At 32.5% G+C, this 14,691-nt stretch overlaps 1 protein-coding gene across 1 annotated transcript; it reads left to right on the top strand.

Annotated features, from left to right (window-relative positions):
• The first annotated feature begins 52 nt into the window (after window positions 1-52).
• LOC110104013 (zinc finger protein VAR3, chloroplastic) lies at window positions 53-13,002 on the top strand. The gene is made up of 5 exons (XM_020832941.2): window positions 53-688; window positions 804-921; window positions 6,503-6,786; window positions 11,099-11,197; window positions 11,278-13,002. Exons 1-5 carry the CDS (start codon window positions 243-245, stop codon window positions 12,764-12,766), a joined length of 2,436 nt encoding a protein of 811 aa, XP_020688600.1. The 5' UTR covers window positions 53-242; the 3' UTR covers window positions 12,767-13,002.
• Window positions 13,003-14,691: the final 1,689 nt, after the last annotated feature.

Below are 14,691 nucleotides of genomic sequence, written 5' to 3'. Positions count from 1 at the left end.
ATTTGTTGAAGGAACTCACTAAAATGAATGATATAAAAGCAGAGCAAACTTCATTCTTTTAGCCAATACATTTAGGATCATTTCTATAGGGTGAAGAGGTTGAGAGCTAATGAACTATAGATATTTCAGAGTATTCAAGATAAGTCTCCTCCAAAACTCCCATCTCCAACACCCCAAACCGTAAACCTCTCCAAGAACTAGGGTTTTTAGATCCCCTTCTCGCAGGAGCTTTTCCGCCATCGATGCCCAGCGTTTTCAAGCTCCTCATGATCCTCTCCACTCCTCTTCCACTCCGTCCCTCAGCTACAATCCACTTTGCCCGCCACTCCCGCCTGCCGCTCGACGTTCTTTCCTCCACAGTTGCTTCTCGTGGCCTCCTTCTCTCCGTTGTGCCCTCTTTAAAGTTTGGGTTTTCTATTAGAGCGGCGGAGCAAGTCCACACGCAGGCAATTGCCAAAGAAGGGTGCAGCGAGACAGTGACTTCATATCCTGGTCTCAAGGATTCGTATTCATGGCCGGAGTGGTCGAAGCTGACAGGTCATCTGTTGGCTAAAGGTTACTCGCGGCGTCAAGTTACTACCGGTGATCAGGATGATTCCATGTTGACGGACAAGGATTTGCCTGAGGAGTTTTTGAGGGCTGCCGAGGCTTGCTTAGACTTTGCAAGGGAACGACCTGATGTATTGAGGTGCCAAACACTATTTTTTTTTTATGATTACCGCATATCTCTTTTTTGTCCCTGTTTACTTATGTATCGTAAGTTATATTATTATATATAATTCTTCTTCTGTTGATGTTTGCAGGCTTCTTACCAAGAAGTATATAAAGGGAGTTGTAGAGAATGCTTCTCCGTTTTTGTTCAAGAATGGTGACAAGTCAGTCAGTCGCATGAGGTTGTTTTTAAGTGGCGATGCAAGTGCTGTAAGTATACAGTCGTACAGGACTAATAAGATGTTTATTAGAATGCCAAGGCTCCCGGTAATTGTGTTTATGCCACATAAAATGTTTGAGCACTGCCACATGCCGTGGATTTTAAGCTGAATTAGTATTGCAAGTAATCATGGCCCTTATATTTCTCTCATTAGCTTGTGAGATTATGTCAAATGTTGTGTTCATCCAAATTCGTCAGAATATTCAGCTTCTTTAGCTTTTCTCTAAATGTTTTGCTTTGACAAAAGTGTACATGTATTATACTCTTATGGCATGCAAATTGCATCATGTGATAATTTCATTGGTGATTTTTATAATCTAGAAAATAAAAGTGGAGTCAATATCACATATTTCTTAATGTAAAATTATTATCGCTTATAAACTTCTTTAAAGTCTACCTACGTGCCATAGAATTTGCTAGTTATTATTGACTCTTCAAATTGCATCAGTAATCATCATTGTAATGGTTTATTTATCTTTATCCAACTTTCTCTTCGATTGTGAGCTATGTTTCATGAAAATATTTGTGTAAATAGATTTAACATCTCAAGTATAATCTCAAGAAGAATGAGGATTCATAATGCTGATTCCAAATAAGCGGGAATATGGCTAATAATGTTGATGATAATGACATGTGAATCTTAACTAATATCTTTGTTTATATTATGTCATTTCTTGTGGGCTCAGGTGGATGAGTGGCTTTACTCTTAGAGACAAGATACGAAATGAGCATATACATAAAAAGGTTGGAGTAGCTCCAGTGGAAGATAAGATTAGAGAGAGTCGCCTTAGATAATTTGGTCACATAAAACGGCGGCTTTCCGATGACCCAGTTAGGGAAGTAGATGTATTGGATTTGACTTATGTTAATAAAGGTAGATGTAGACCTAAAAAGGCTTGGTTAGAAAATATTATAAATGACCTTTTTTATTATATTTAAATGAGAATTTGACTCTTAACTGGACACAATGGAGAAAAAGAATTCATGTAGCCAACCCCACATAGTGGGATAAAGGTTTTTTGTTGTTGTTGTTGTTGTTATATGTCATTTCTTGTGGTACATCTTCTATTATGAGACCTTTTGAGGTAAATATTTTACTGCATGGAATCTATCATCTAGGTTGAACGGCCTTGTTACTGTACTGTTCTATATCCATCATGGCAGTAGATAATTATTTGTGTTGGATAGCAGTTTTCCAAATGACCATTGCTTGCCACAATTTATGTTTAGCATTGCATCATCGTAAATATCATACGTAGATCCTCCTTAGTCTCTCTAAACTTCTCCATCAACCCTTTCAATAAATGAATAGCTTCCATAGTAGACCTACCCGGCATGAATCCAAATTGATTTTGAGAAACATTAGTATCACGTCGTAACTTATGCTCCATAACTCTCTTCCAAAGTTTTAAAGTATGACACATCAACTTAATTCTTCTATAATCTGCACAATCTTTTGCATCACTTTTATTCATAAAAATAGGAATCAACACACTCATTCTCCATTCATCTGACATCTTTTTAGTCTTCAAAATAATATTAAAAAGTTTAGAAAGCCAAGAAATTCCTTTATCTCCTAAGCATTTCCACACCTCTATTGAAATATCATCAGGTCCACTAATTTTTCTACACTTCATTTTCTTCAAAGCCTCTATAACTTCAGTTTTACTAATACGTCAATAAAAATAAAAATCCCTATTTTCATTTAGAGTGCTAAGGTCACTAAAGTTAATCGTATTCTCACGCTCTTCATTGAAAAGATTAGCAAAATATCTCATCCACCTTTGGTGAACAACCTCTTCTAAAAAATCACTTTTTGATCTTCATCCTTAATGCACTTCACTTGAACTAAATCCTTACTACTCCTATCTCTTTGTTTGGCTAACTTATACATATATATTCCCCCCTCTTTAGAATCTAATCTAGAGGAATCCAATTTATTAGTTATTAGATAAAATTTTGGGAGGGTATGGAACATAAGCTTAGAAAAATTATATCGGGGAACCAATTTGGTTTTGTGTCAATATTATCTACTATGGAGGTGATTTTTGTGTTAAGATAGTTATTGAAAAAATATATATAGTAATAAAATTATATTCTTATTCTTATAAGTTTTATTGAGTAAAAGCTCAAAATAGTCTCATGAATATTGATAAATGTCCAATTTAGTCCGAGAGTTTCGCATTACCCTATTTAGTCTGTCGATTATTAGAAATTGAGTCAATTTAGTCCCATAGCCTAAAATAAGAGTTAATGTTAACTTTAAAGTTAAATATGAATGGTATTTTAAGTATTACTTGTAAATATGAGATTATATTGCTTACATTGCTCTATTTTATCATTTAATAAATTATAATATATTATTAAACTAGTACATAATAAGGGTTAATAAATAGTGAAATTTTTTATATTTTTTAGAGTAAAATCTAACATTGTTCATCTTTAGCATATTTTAATAATTTTATAGAAAAGAAAATATTAAAATAAATTTTATTTTATATTAAAATATAAATATAACTTTGGAGTTAACTTTAACTCTTATTTTTGGCTATGGGATTAAATTGGCTCAATTTTTAAAAGTTGAGTGACTAAAATGGGGCAATGCAAAACTTTGGGATTAAATTAGACATTTATTTTTAAAAAGTCTATGATCAAGTCCTTAGGTTAAGATTGGATGGTTAAAGTGGATAAATGCATAATTAGTTTTGTGATTCATCTCCTTCGCCTTCCTCCCAACTCCCTTCTTTACAAATGACCAATTAGTTTTGTGATATTAAAGTAAAATAAAATTTATAACTCTATATTTTACTCAACTTTATCACATTAAATCAAACTAATTCCAATAGAAGAACATTGAACAATTGATAATATTTTTTATAGTAGATATACTTAAACACAAAAGTACAAATGACCAAAGATTGTCGATCTTTTAATGTTGAAGTTCTTTTATAACCAAACTTGAAGTAGATGGAGGCAACTAACTATATGATACATTTGTGCCTGATCTAGATGACTGACTCATTGAGCTCCTTGCACAGTGGACCTAACATTGAAACTTTGAGAGTGAATATTGTGACAGATACACAATGTCCTCTTTGAAAAGCATCCCATACAAATGAATCTCAAAACTGTGATGGAAACACCCAATAAAAAATAGTTAGTTGTCTATGTAGTAGGAACTAACCTTAATCATTGACAAATTAATCATCGACTTACAAAGTTGCTTTTACTTAGCATGATGACACAACATACCTAAGCATTTGATTGGGACGAAGAAAGAAACCTTGAGCGATGGTGCGATAGACCTAGGCAATCGATCAGGAGGAAGAAACTGTGAATGATGGTGCAATAGATCTAGGTATTCGATTGGAAGGAAGAAACCGCGAGTGTACCAAAGAACTTTGCCTAGCTCGTAAGTTAAAAGTTTTATTTAATTAAATAAAATTATTGGTTAAGTGATGAAATAAAATAAAATTTTATTTAAAATTTTTCAAATAAAAATAAAACAAGTTAAAATGCATTTTTATAAAATTATTATTATAAGTAAAAAATTGAAATATATTTTTAAAATGAAAATACATAATTTATCTATTTTACACTTAAATATATAAAATATTTCTTTCTAATTTTAAATTAACTTTGAGTAATAATTTGAATTAAACTATGCATAATGGCAACTTAGTTTTTGCGGGCTATTGCTGGCACATTCATCCGGACTTCAAATTGATTAATTCGAATCTTTCCTAATTTATTTTTTTGTCCGTTAAGAATCCCTTCCGCATCTCTATAAAAGCCCTAATCTCGGCTTTCTGATTCATCTCCTTCTCCTTCCTCCCGATTCCCTTCTCTACTCTCTCTTAACCTGCTCATGTGATTGACCTTAGATGCAGAACTCTCCCCGCTCAAAAGATCGGCTCTCGATGCAGAAGAATCTCCTGCTCACGAGATCTGCCCTCACCGCGGAAGACTCTCCCCGTTTAGGTGAACGGCTCTCGATGCTGAAGAATATCTCTCTCTCTTTTATTGGGTGTTTCCATCACAGTTTTGATATTCATTTGTATGGGATGCTTTTCAAAGAGGACGTTGTGTATCTCTCACAATATTCACTCTCAAAGTTTCAATGTTAGGTCCACTGTGCAAGGAGCTCAATGAGTCAGTCATCTAAATCAGGCGCAAATGTATCATATAGCTAGCTGCCTCCATCTACTTCAAGTTTGGTTATAAAAGAACTTCAACATTAGAAGATCGACAATCTTTGGTCATTTGTACTTTGGGGTTTAAGTTATATCTACCATAAAAATATTATCAATTGTTCAATGTTCTTCTATTGGAACTAATTTAGTGCACATCAAGGCATAACGGTGTGTGTTAACAATATGTTCATATTATTATAAATATGCATGATGGATCATCGAATAGTATGAGAAGTAATTGTTGAGTGTCCTAAGAATTTCTAATTACTGAAGATTTATAATAATGATTAACATTGATTCCATATATTTTTATATTGGTTATGGAGGTGCTTGCAAAGGATATTCCTAGTGAGGTGTCTAATTGTATACATGCTTTATACATATGATGTAGTTATAATTGGTGAGACATTCACTAAAATAAATAATAAAATTAATATTATGAAAAAATTTAGAAGTTTGTGGACTCAGCATTAGTAGAATAAAGAGTAAATATATAATATGCTATTTTAGAAGATGAGATGATGCCTAGATGTGATAAACTTAAGTTTTTTTTATCTATCTTTTAGAATTAATGAAGATATAAATGAGGATATAATTTCCTTAGGTTGAGATTGGATGGTTACAATGGATAAATGCCTTAGAAGTATTACATGATAAAATGATACCTTGGATATTTAAAAGACAATTTTTATAAAATTCCAATTAGTTTTGTGATATTGTATTTATCCAAGTATTGGACAGTGAAATGGTTGCTACTATCCAAGGTAAGTGTAGTAGAAATTAGAATGTTAGGATGGACATGATGCAAAACTAAGAAGGACAAATTAAAAAATGATTGTAGTAACATATATTAAAAATAAGATAATTGAAAATAGAATTTGGTCATATGAATATATACAACATGGTAGAAAATGCCTCCCTGATTAGATAAAATTAACTTTAGAGTAGTAGGAAGGAGGAGAGATGCTGTTCATAATGCCTTGTGATGGATTGGGTTATCACCTCATCCAATAATCAAAAGGAATGAATAAAAGTTAGGATTCCTAAAACCAACCCATATAATTGGGATAAAGCTAACGATGTTGAGTACATGTTTTTTAATGAATTTTTTTATGTGAGCCAAACCTCATTTGTAACTATGAATTCCATGAAGACGGCCTCAGTTGATGCTTATTTGATGTTTTTGAAAAATAATCCATGATATCTTTTCCTTACATAAACTACAATTAAAAAAAACTTCTTTAAGAGTGCTAAGTTATCCTGCATTTTGCACAATTGAATAAATAGTCAACATGCATGGTGAAGGACAATATATAATTGTTTAAGATAATTACATCGTGGTCATTGTACTCATACACTGCTTTTGTGATGATATCAGGCACCGGAGCCTGAAAAGGCACAAACTATTGATATCATGCGCTACTTGTTGAGTTATATGTATAAACCTTACTCTCCTTCAAATGGGAACCAGCTTAAAGATTATGAATCTGTTGAAACATCTGTGCGGAAATTGTTGCTTGAGTTATTTAATTTCAGTGGAACTGTCTGGAGATCTAAATTGACAGAACTAACCAAGAAACAACTTCCCTTGGGGAATGAGCAATTGTCAAGATCTCCAGGGCAAAGTATCGAGATGAAAAGGGGCGATTGGATTTGCCAAAAGTAAGTTTTTTATGCACCCATGAAAGTTGTTTGTGTTCTAAGTTTTGCCTTGCTAGTTGCTACTGTCAATTCATTTATCATCCTGTAAGCGTCTTTTTATCTTATTTTAATGCTTGCTTGTTCATAATTCCTTCAGAAGTTACCCTGTTCTTTTAAAATAAATATCTTCATTTCGATGAGTTTTATTTATGGCTAATGTTGGAGAGGTGCAATTCGTCCATTTTCTTTTTGCTCTTAAACTTTTGTTATTGATTTATTGGTGAAGAATATAGTTAGTCTTGGTTTGGTAATTTTGTCGTGTGATGTATTAGTTGTATCCATACATGTCAATAGTGCAAAATGACGCTCGTTGTGGTGCACAGTGAGGCGTGACACACAGGCGACACAATTTGTATGGCACGGCACGGCTCATCAAAATGGTGCGCTCTATTTGCGTCATACATGAGCAATGATGCATGAGACATTGCGCAAATAACGCACATCATTTTATTAACATGTTAGAAATTTCAAATTATAAATTATAACTAAAATTTTTAAGATTTATATATTAATATCATAGTTAATTATTAATTGATTAATAAAATATAAAAACAGTTTATCTTAAAGCTTTTGTAGGATTTAAAGCTTTTAATTTTATTATTTGGTAGGATTTAGGCTAAATTATGTTTAAATTCTATTCAATAAATTGTACCCGACAGAGCCTACTATATACCAAGGGTAAAAAGTTTGCAAATTTGATTGGTTTGAAATATTTAAAAGTTCTAGGGTTTTTTGGAAAAATAGCAAATCAATCGGAGAAGTTAAATTAATTCTTATTCAATCGTCCTTTTTAAATTAGTACACACCTATGATGAACAGACACGAATATGACATAGGCACGAGACTCATCAATTATTGAAAATATAGGACACGGACACGGGTTGGACACGGTATAATTTTTATATTTTAAAAATAATATATAACAGTTAAATAAGTATAATATTTAAAATAATTTAGAAATAATAAATCATTTTATTAGAATTTGTGCTTAAAATAATTAATATTTGGATGTCAAGAGTCAGGTGTCGATGTCATGCATCAGGTATTGAGAGTAGAGATGATAATGTTGTCGTGAGTCGGGCATTGATGTTATGCAGTAAGTATCAGTCATCAATGTCAAGAGGGTGTTTGTCGCCAATATTGAGAGAGCGTATGTTGTCGATATTAAGAAGATGTTGAACAAAGATGAGTTGTCAAGTTTTGGATGTATAAATTGCTAGCATTGAATATCAATGTCAAGACAGTGTCATACTTTGATGTTAGATTATTTTGAAATGTCAATGTTGAGATGACATCAGGCATTGTTGTGAAACCAAAGTTGCGACCTGCCAAAGGAAAGTGAAAATAAGAATGTTCGGTAAATGAGGTATTGAGTGTGGGCTATTGATTTACTGATGTGGATGGGGAGTAAGAAATTTAGTTTTTCTATTTTAAATAAATAAACATTTTAAATACAAGAAATTATATTTAAAAATTTTCATAAATATTTAAGACACAAAATTTCATAAATATTTAAGACGTTTGTCCAATTTGTATTTAATATTTTTTAATCAAACATATTTTCGACATGCCCGACAAGTGTCGGAGGCATGTTGGGTGCGTGTCATGTCGGATACTTGTCGGACACTGCATGCCTCTTTGAGGAGACGTGCCGGTGCATTATAGGTACAAGCTTAGCTTACATGTGATATTGGCCATGTTTGATATTCATATATCATATATTTAGCTTTCTCTTTAGACTTTTTCTTTTAAATTTGGCTTACTTTTTCATGCAGGAAAAAAAAATATTTGGCAAATAAATGATGTTGGGCCATTGAACCATCATTTTTTTCCTTTTTAAATTACTACATGCTTTTGTTGATCATATGATGCTGCTCAAGTTTGATATTCTTATTTCATATATTTGGCTCTCTTTAGATTATTTATTTATTTATTTAATGCAGGCATGAAAATATATTTAGCAAATTAATGATGTTGTGACTATTGACCTCTTTTTCTTTTTTCTTTTTTCATTTTGTTTACACTTGAGATAAAAATCATGTTTGGATTATCTACTTATTTCTTTTTTAACATAAAATAAAAAACATTTCTCAGTATAAAAATATAAACAAAAGCAATCACATTTCTTTTCAAGATTTTTCATGTTCTTTATTTATGATGCAATGCTGCATAGTTCTCTATATTTACTATTTTTTTATCTGTTTCATGATAAATCTCTATATTTACTGTTTTGTATTCATCTCTCAGCTGAGGTTAACAGAAAAAGCTCTCACCTAATATATCAAATTCCTTCGTATGGACTTGGTGCAATTATGATTCATTTAGATAATTTGAATAGATTTGTTATATGCTTCTATTAACATTATATTACTCTAAGTTTACCTTGAATTTGTTCGGGAATTACTAAATATGGGATTGTCGAAGTAGATTCAATCGTTAAAAAAAAAAGTCTTTTGTCTACTTCAATTCCATGATTGTATAATTCCCCGGATTGGAGATCTTTCTTTCCCCGGATTGGAGATCTTTCTTTCCGGATCTAATAGGCTCACACCAAGAAATCTTTATGTGTATACTAAAATAAGAAATGTGAATCTGAGAGAAGATAATACCTGAGAAGTGAAAGCCCTCTGCAAACGCTGTAGATCGCTACCTACTTGACTTTAGGGCTTCTATAATCTATATAGAAAGAAGAGCCCTCATTTGGCCTTTCTGAAGAGCAGATATCTACAAACATCATCAAAATAGTACCTATGCCGGTGGCACATTCCAAAATGTTGACTACCTCGTCAAACACGAACATAAGAATGTGAAAAACTTTTCTTTTTTAGAACCTTTTTCATTTCTAATCTTGCGTAATCTTCTTCAACAGTTTTTTGATTTTCTTTCTTTCCTTTCTATACTTCCATTCAAGAGTTATAGTTTTATGCTAGTTTCGCTGCTTTAGATAAATTAGATATTAATATAATTAGGCTGATCATCATTAGATACATCCAGGATATACATTGTAAACATTTTTTACCTTGGAAGCTTGGTTCTAGACATAATTTTTTTATATAATTACTTTATATTACGTCATCTGGTTCAACCCCAGTTCGACCCTCTTCTTATTCCGATTCGTTGTCCGGTCCATTTTTACAACCTTGCATTTCATTAGCATAATTTAGTATTTAATCTATAATTAATCTTACATGAGTACTAATTATGCTAAATAAATCTTTGTAAGTCTTAATTAATGCAATGTACTATTTGGGGTCATTTTTATTTTGTTTTTTAAAATATGTTTTTTAATATATTTTTATTTTTTGTTTTTACATCAACTTGCTTTTAAAAATACTCAAAATAAATTTTTTGATATTTTGAGTTTTTTATAAAACAAATAACACCACTGTCGTTTGCTGCCAATTGCCACCTACGACTATTGCTGTCTATCACCTCAAGCCATCGCCAATTGTTGTCTCCGGTCATGGCCTCTGACCACTGTCATTGCCTCATTGCCGTCACAGTAAACTGCTACAAATCATCACATAAATCAATCTATATAGTATTCAACAAAAACTTAAATATTTCGTTTTGAAAATATCAAATATTTGTTATTTCAAACCAAATTATATAAAAAAGGGCTTTAACCTAACATCATAGTTAGTAATTAATTATTATATATTCGGCTATTCGCTTTGTATTTTAAAAACTTTTTTCAATTAATTAATATATATTTAATTAGTCAAAATAAAATTTAATACGGAATAAAATGATAATATTTTGTGATTAAATCATAATAAAACTTAATAATTATTATATTTTTTAAATTAATATCTAATTAGCCATATTCGTCTAATTAGTTGAACAATCATTAAGCCATGTTTCTATGATGTGTAAACACCCTTATAGGTGATTTTTTACTTTTAGAAAACAAATAGTTTCACATACAAATACAAGAAACGAAAATATGTTGTCAAACATTGATTTTCCTTCTGAAGTGCCTGTTTCTTAAAACTAGGTGGTATTGGAGAACGTGTGAAACTTTATAGAGGTATATAAGAAAAACTATCTTAAAAATAAACATAGAAGTGAATCCGAACAGCGCATGTGTGAAATGCTATAATATTTTGGACATTGAGCTGTTCTCTTAACATTTTCACAGGTTGCAAGAATGCTTTTGCTTTACTGCAGATGCAGGGCTATATGAAATTAACTTCTGAGCTTTTCGTTCTAAATGATCTATAAGACTACCTTGTATTATTTGTGTTCCGAGGGTAATTCTTCTATTCTGTAGGTGTACTTTTATGAACTTCGCTAGGAACATGGCTTGCCTGGAATGTGGTGAGGGTCGACCTAAAAGGCACTTGACTGGTGCAGAATGGGAATGCCCTCAGTAAGACTGTATACTATGTGCTCTGTTATGTGAACTAGCTCTAGATTTTGATATGATTTGGGATTTCTTTACTTTCTCAGATGTGATTTCTTCAATTACGGGAGGAACACATCATGCCTAAGGTGTGACCACAAGCGTCCTGGAGACGAGCTGCTAAGTCCTTCCTCTGCTGCTGGTGTGGAACACACCAGAAGTTCAAATATTGAGCAAAATATCTCAGTTTCTAGGCAAGAAAGTTCCATAAGATCAGGGCCTGATGATGCTTCTGATTCAATCAGCCGTAGTTTGGATAGGATACTAGGCCGTTCATCATCAACTCCATCAGGAAATATGTCTACTTCTGGAGATAATAATACTTCAGGTTTAGGTAATTTTAGCTCCTCGCAGTCGAGGCAGAACATGGCAAAACAGAGAAGAAACCCTGACAGCGTTCCTTTCGTCCCTTTACCTCCAGATATGTTTAGGAAAGCTCAGGAATCAAACGATGGTGTGCAACAATCTTCAGACAAAGAGGTTGCTTCTTCCCGTGATTTAATTGATTCTCTGTTTAAGACCTCTGAGAACTCATTAAAGAGTGATAACACTGAAGAATCTTCAAATGCATCACTAAGGTGGTCCAAAACGGCTGCTGAACTTGAAAATGTGAAAGATCCAGCAAATGCTGTGTCTGATGATGACTTCCCAGATATCATGCCGATACGCAAAGGAGAGAACAGATTTGTAGTCAGCAAGAAGAAGGATCGGTCCTTGACTTCGCCTGCATATAAGAGGCGACTAGCCATGGAACAAGCTAATAATTACAACTACGTTCCCTTTGTACCTTTCCCTCCAGGTTATTTTGCCAAGAAAGACAACCAGCTGGCCACCGATTCCACTGAAAGCTCTGCACCTTTGGATAAGGTTGAAGCCTTAACATCATCAGAGCAATCTGGTGGTGAAAGTTCTGGGGATAGTTATAAAGCTGAATATTCTGGTATGAACTTGAAGCAGAATAATCCCAACTCATCAAACCAGCAATCTAACTCATGGAATAACAATACTTATTCATCTCAGGCGCCTATTACTTCAGCAAACTACGACACTGCAAATTCAACCAGACCATCTAATAACTCCTGGAATAACAAAAATAACTCTCATGGTGGATCAACTGCAAATCCAACTCAGTCATCAGGTAGCTCATGGAATAGTGGATCTGCTCATGTAAACAATGTCTCTGTTGGTATTTCTCAGCAATCACAGAATCGTCAAAATAGTGGCGATATTCCAAGTGGAGGTTATTCTGGGAAGAGTTTGGAAGGATCCTGTGTTAAGGAGCCGGATCCTCTGGATATGTCTGAGGAGGCAAAAGCGGAGAGATGGTTCCGCAGAGCAGCACAGATCAAGGATATTTCAGAGCTCAGCCAAATTCCTGATGAAGATTTTCCAGAAATCATGCCTATGAGGAAGGGTGTGAACAGATTTGTTGTGAGCAAGAGGAAGACCCCTCTTGAGAGGAGACTAACATCTCCACAATACAGAAGAAACTTGCCAGTTGTGAGTTCTGAACCAGAGAAGGATGCAAGCAACTGAAGGGAGCAATCAAAATCATTCCATATTTGCGGCAGCAAGCAGGATGGTAAGAGATTTACATGTTGCATGTTCTGCTTATTTTTAAAGAAGAAATTCTTCTTGAAATTTTTATTAGAAGAATGAACTATATGAAACTTTTGTTTAAAGACCATGTGGATTGTGGAATTTAGTGATGTATTTTTTATAATTTTCTAAATTTCTTTTGAATGTGGAATCATAAAAACTCTTATGTTTCATTCATTTCTTATTATGATATGACATTTGCTACATCCAAAACAAAATGACATGATCAGCACAAATATTAAGATAATATTTCAATTGAAAACTTCTGGAATTTTGAGCTTTCCTCACATCTTTTAGGTGGAGAAATACTAAGCTGGCTGAAAGTGTATACAAAAATTTCCTGAAGAACTCTTGAAATTGCATTATTGTCCTTTCCTGTACAGAGATTTGATTTCACCAAATATGCATAAAAAAGAGCAAAAAATATAATTTCAAGTTTTACAACCATTTTGGATGGGATATTCGGCCTCATATTTGCTCAGCCTAACCTTTTTCTTTCTGAGTGTTTTTGAGACTGGCAGAGTCATTATATGTTAATGTTATATGTTGATCATTATGTGTTTAATTTAGGCTTTATTTTGGACAATTTTTGTATTATTTTATAAGCAATTTTTTAGTAAAATTTTTTTTTGAAAATAAATTACTAAAAAACTTCTTTAAAAAGCAATAAGAAAACTGGTACAAATGAATCTTTAGTGTTAATATGTTGAGATGTCTTGTTATCTTTATTAAAAATAATAAAGAGTTATGTGATTGAATGTTAACGGTATGTCAATTATTAAGATGTTTGTGATTTATTGTTGAATTATTAAGATGTCAATATTATATATTAAAATATAATAATAATATTCTTAAATATCATCATATTATATTTTGATTTTTGAAATATCATATTAAAATGTTAGTGAATCTAAAGTTGATATTTTTTATAAAATAACATAACATAACATTGCACGCATTAAAAATCAAATAATTCAACAAGAATGAACAAATCAAGTGCATAACATTTACTGAATGGACAATCAAAATAGATAAACATTTCAAGTTGAGATGTTGATTGCATTACAACGTCGAAGGAGGAGACGAAGAGCGAAGAAGCTTGGACCCGTTCAGAACTCCGATCCGACAGGAACAACGTCGGTTATCACTCTCTGTTCATTGGTGTAATTAGTCTCAGTTATAAGTTATAACCAATATAACACTATAAATCATATTTAAATATAAGCATGTCAGTCCACTCTCCTACGCAGGATGTTACATTTTAATAGCTAACCCGAATTAATTATAACGTTAACAGTCAGCCTTCCATTGTTTTGTTGCTAATGTAACATTCATTTATATGAAATACAATCTGAACTGCAATATCTATAAAATATAGCAAAATCTATAAATTATCTTATAGTTTCATAAAATAATAACTTTTGTTTTATTAAATAGAAATCAATAATATTACAGTAAAAATGTTCATAAAATTTGTATCTATCGTATACAAAAGTTAGATAGTAAAAACTTGATAAATCATTATATAATGTGCTTTTTCAATTTATGAGAGAAGAAATCCGTCTACCTCAAAATCATTGAAATATAAAATGGTATTTGTGTTACTCATAATAATTAGAAGAAATTTCTTAAAAAAAATGAAGGACGAAAATGCCTGAAATCAGCTCTCCCTCCTCCCTCTCTCGATCTTTCTTCCGAAAAATTATTACGTGCGGTATCCGGAGGCCAATTAGGATGCACCATGTAATCCCTCCTTCCTTCCTCTCCCTCTCCCTCTCCCTGTCCTTCTCAAGCAAGTTGATCGGGTGTTCGGGGACATATATATATATATATATATATATATATATATATATATATATTAG

This window comes from Dendrobium catenatum, unplaced genomic scaffold (genome assembly GCF_001605985.2).
Source record: "Dendrobium catenatum unplaced genomic scaffold, ASM160598v2 fragScaff_scaffold_847, whole genome shotgun sequence".
Taxonomy (NCBI): Eukaryota; Viridiplantae; Streptophyta; class Magnoliopsida; order Asparagales; family Orchidaceae; genus Dendrobium; species Dendrobium catenatum.
The sequence above is the reverse complement of the archived record's forward strand: the minus strand, read 5'-3'. Positions and strand labels throughout refer to the sequence as shown.

Excerpts from the sequence above, each read along its gene's own strand:
- LOC110104013 (XM_020832941.2), top strand. The coding sequence starts at position 243 with ATGCCCAGCGTTTTCAAGCTCCTCATGATCCTCTCCACTCCTCTTCCA. Across the intron at positions 689-803 it reads GAACGACCTGATGTATTGAG|GCTTCTTACCAAGAAGTATA; the intron begins GTGCCAAACACT and ends TGATGTTTGCAG. Across the intron at positions 6,787-11,098 it reads GGCGATTGGATTTGCCAAAA|GTGTACTTTTATGAACTTCG; the intron begins GTAAGTTTTTTA and ends TCTATTCTGTAG.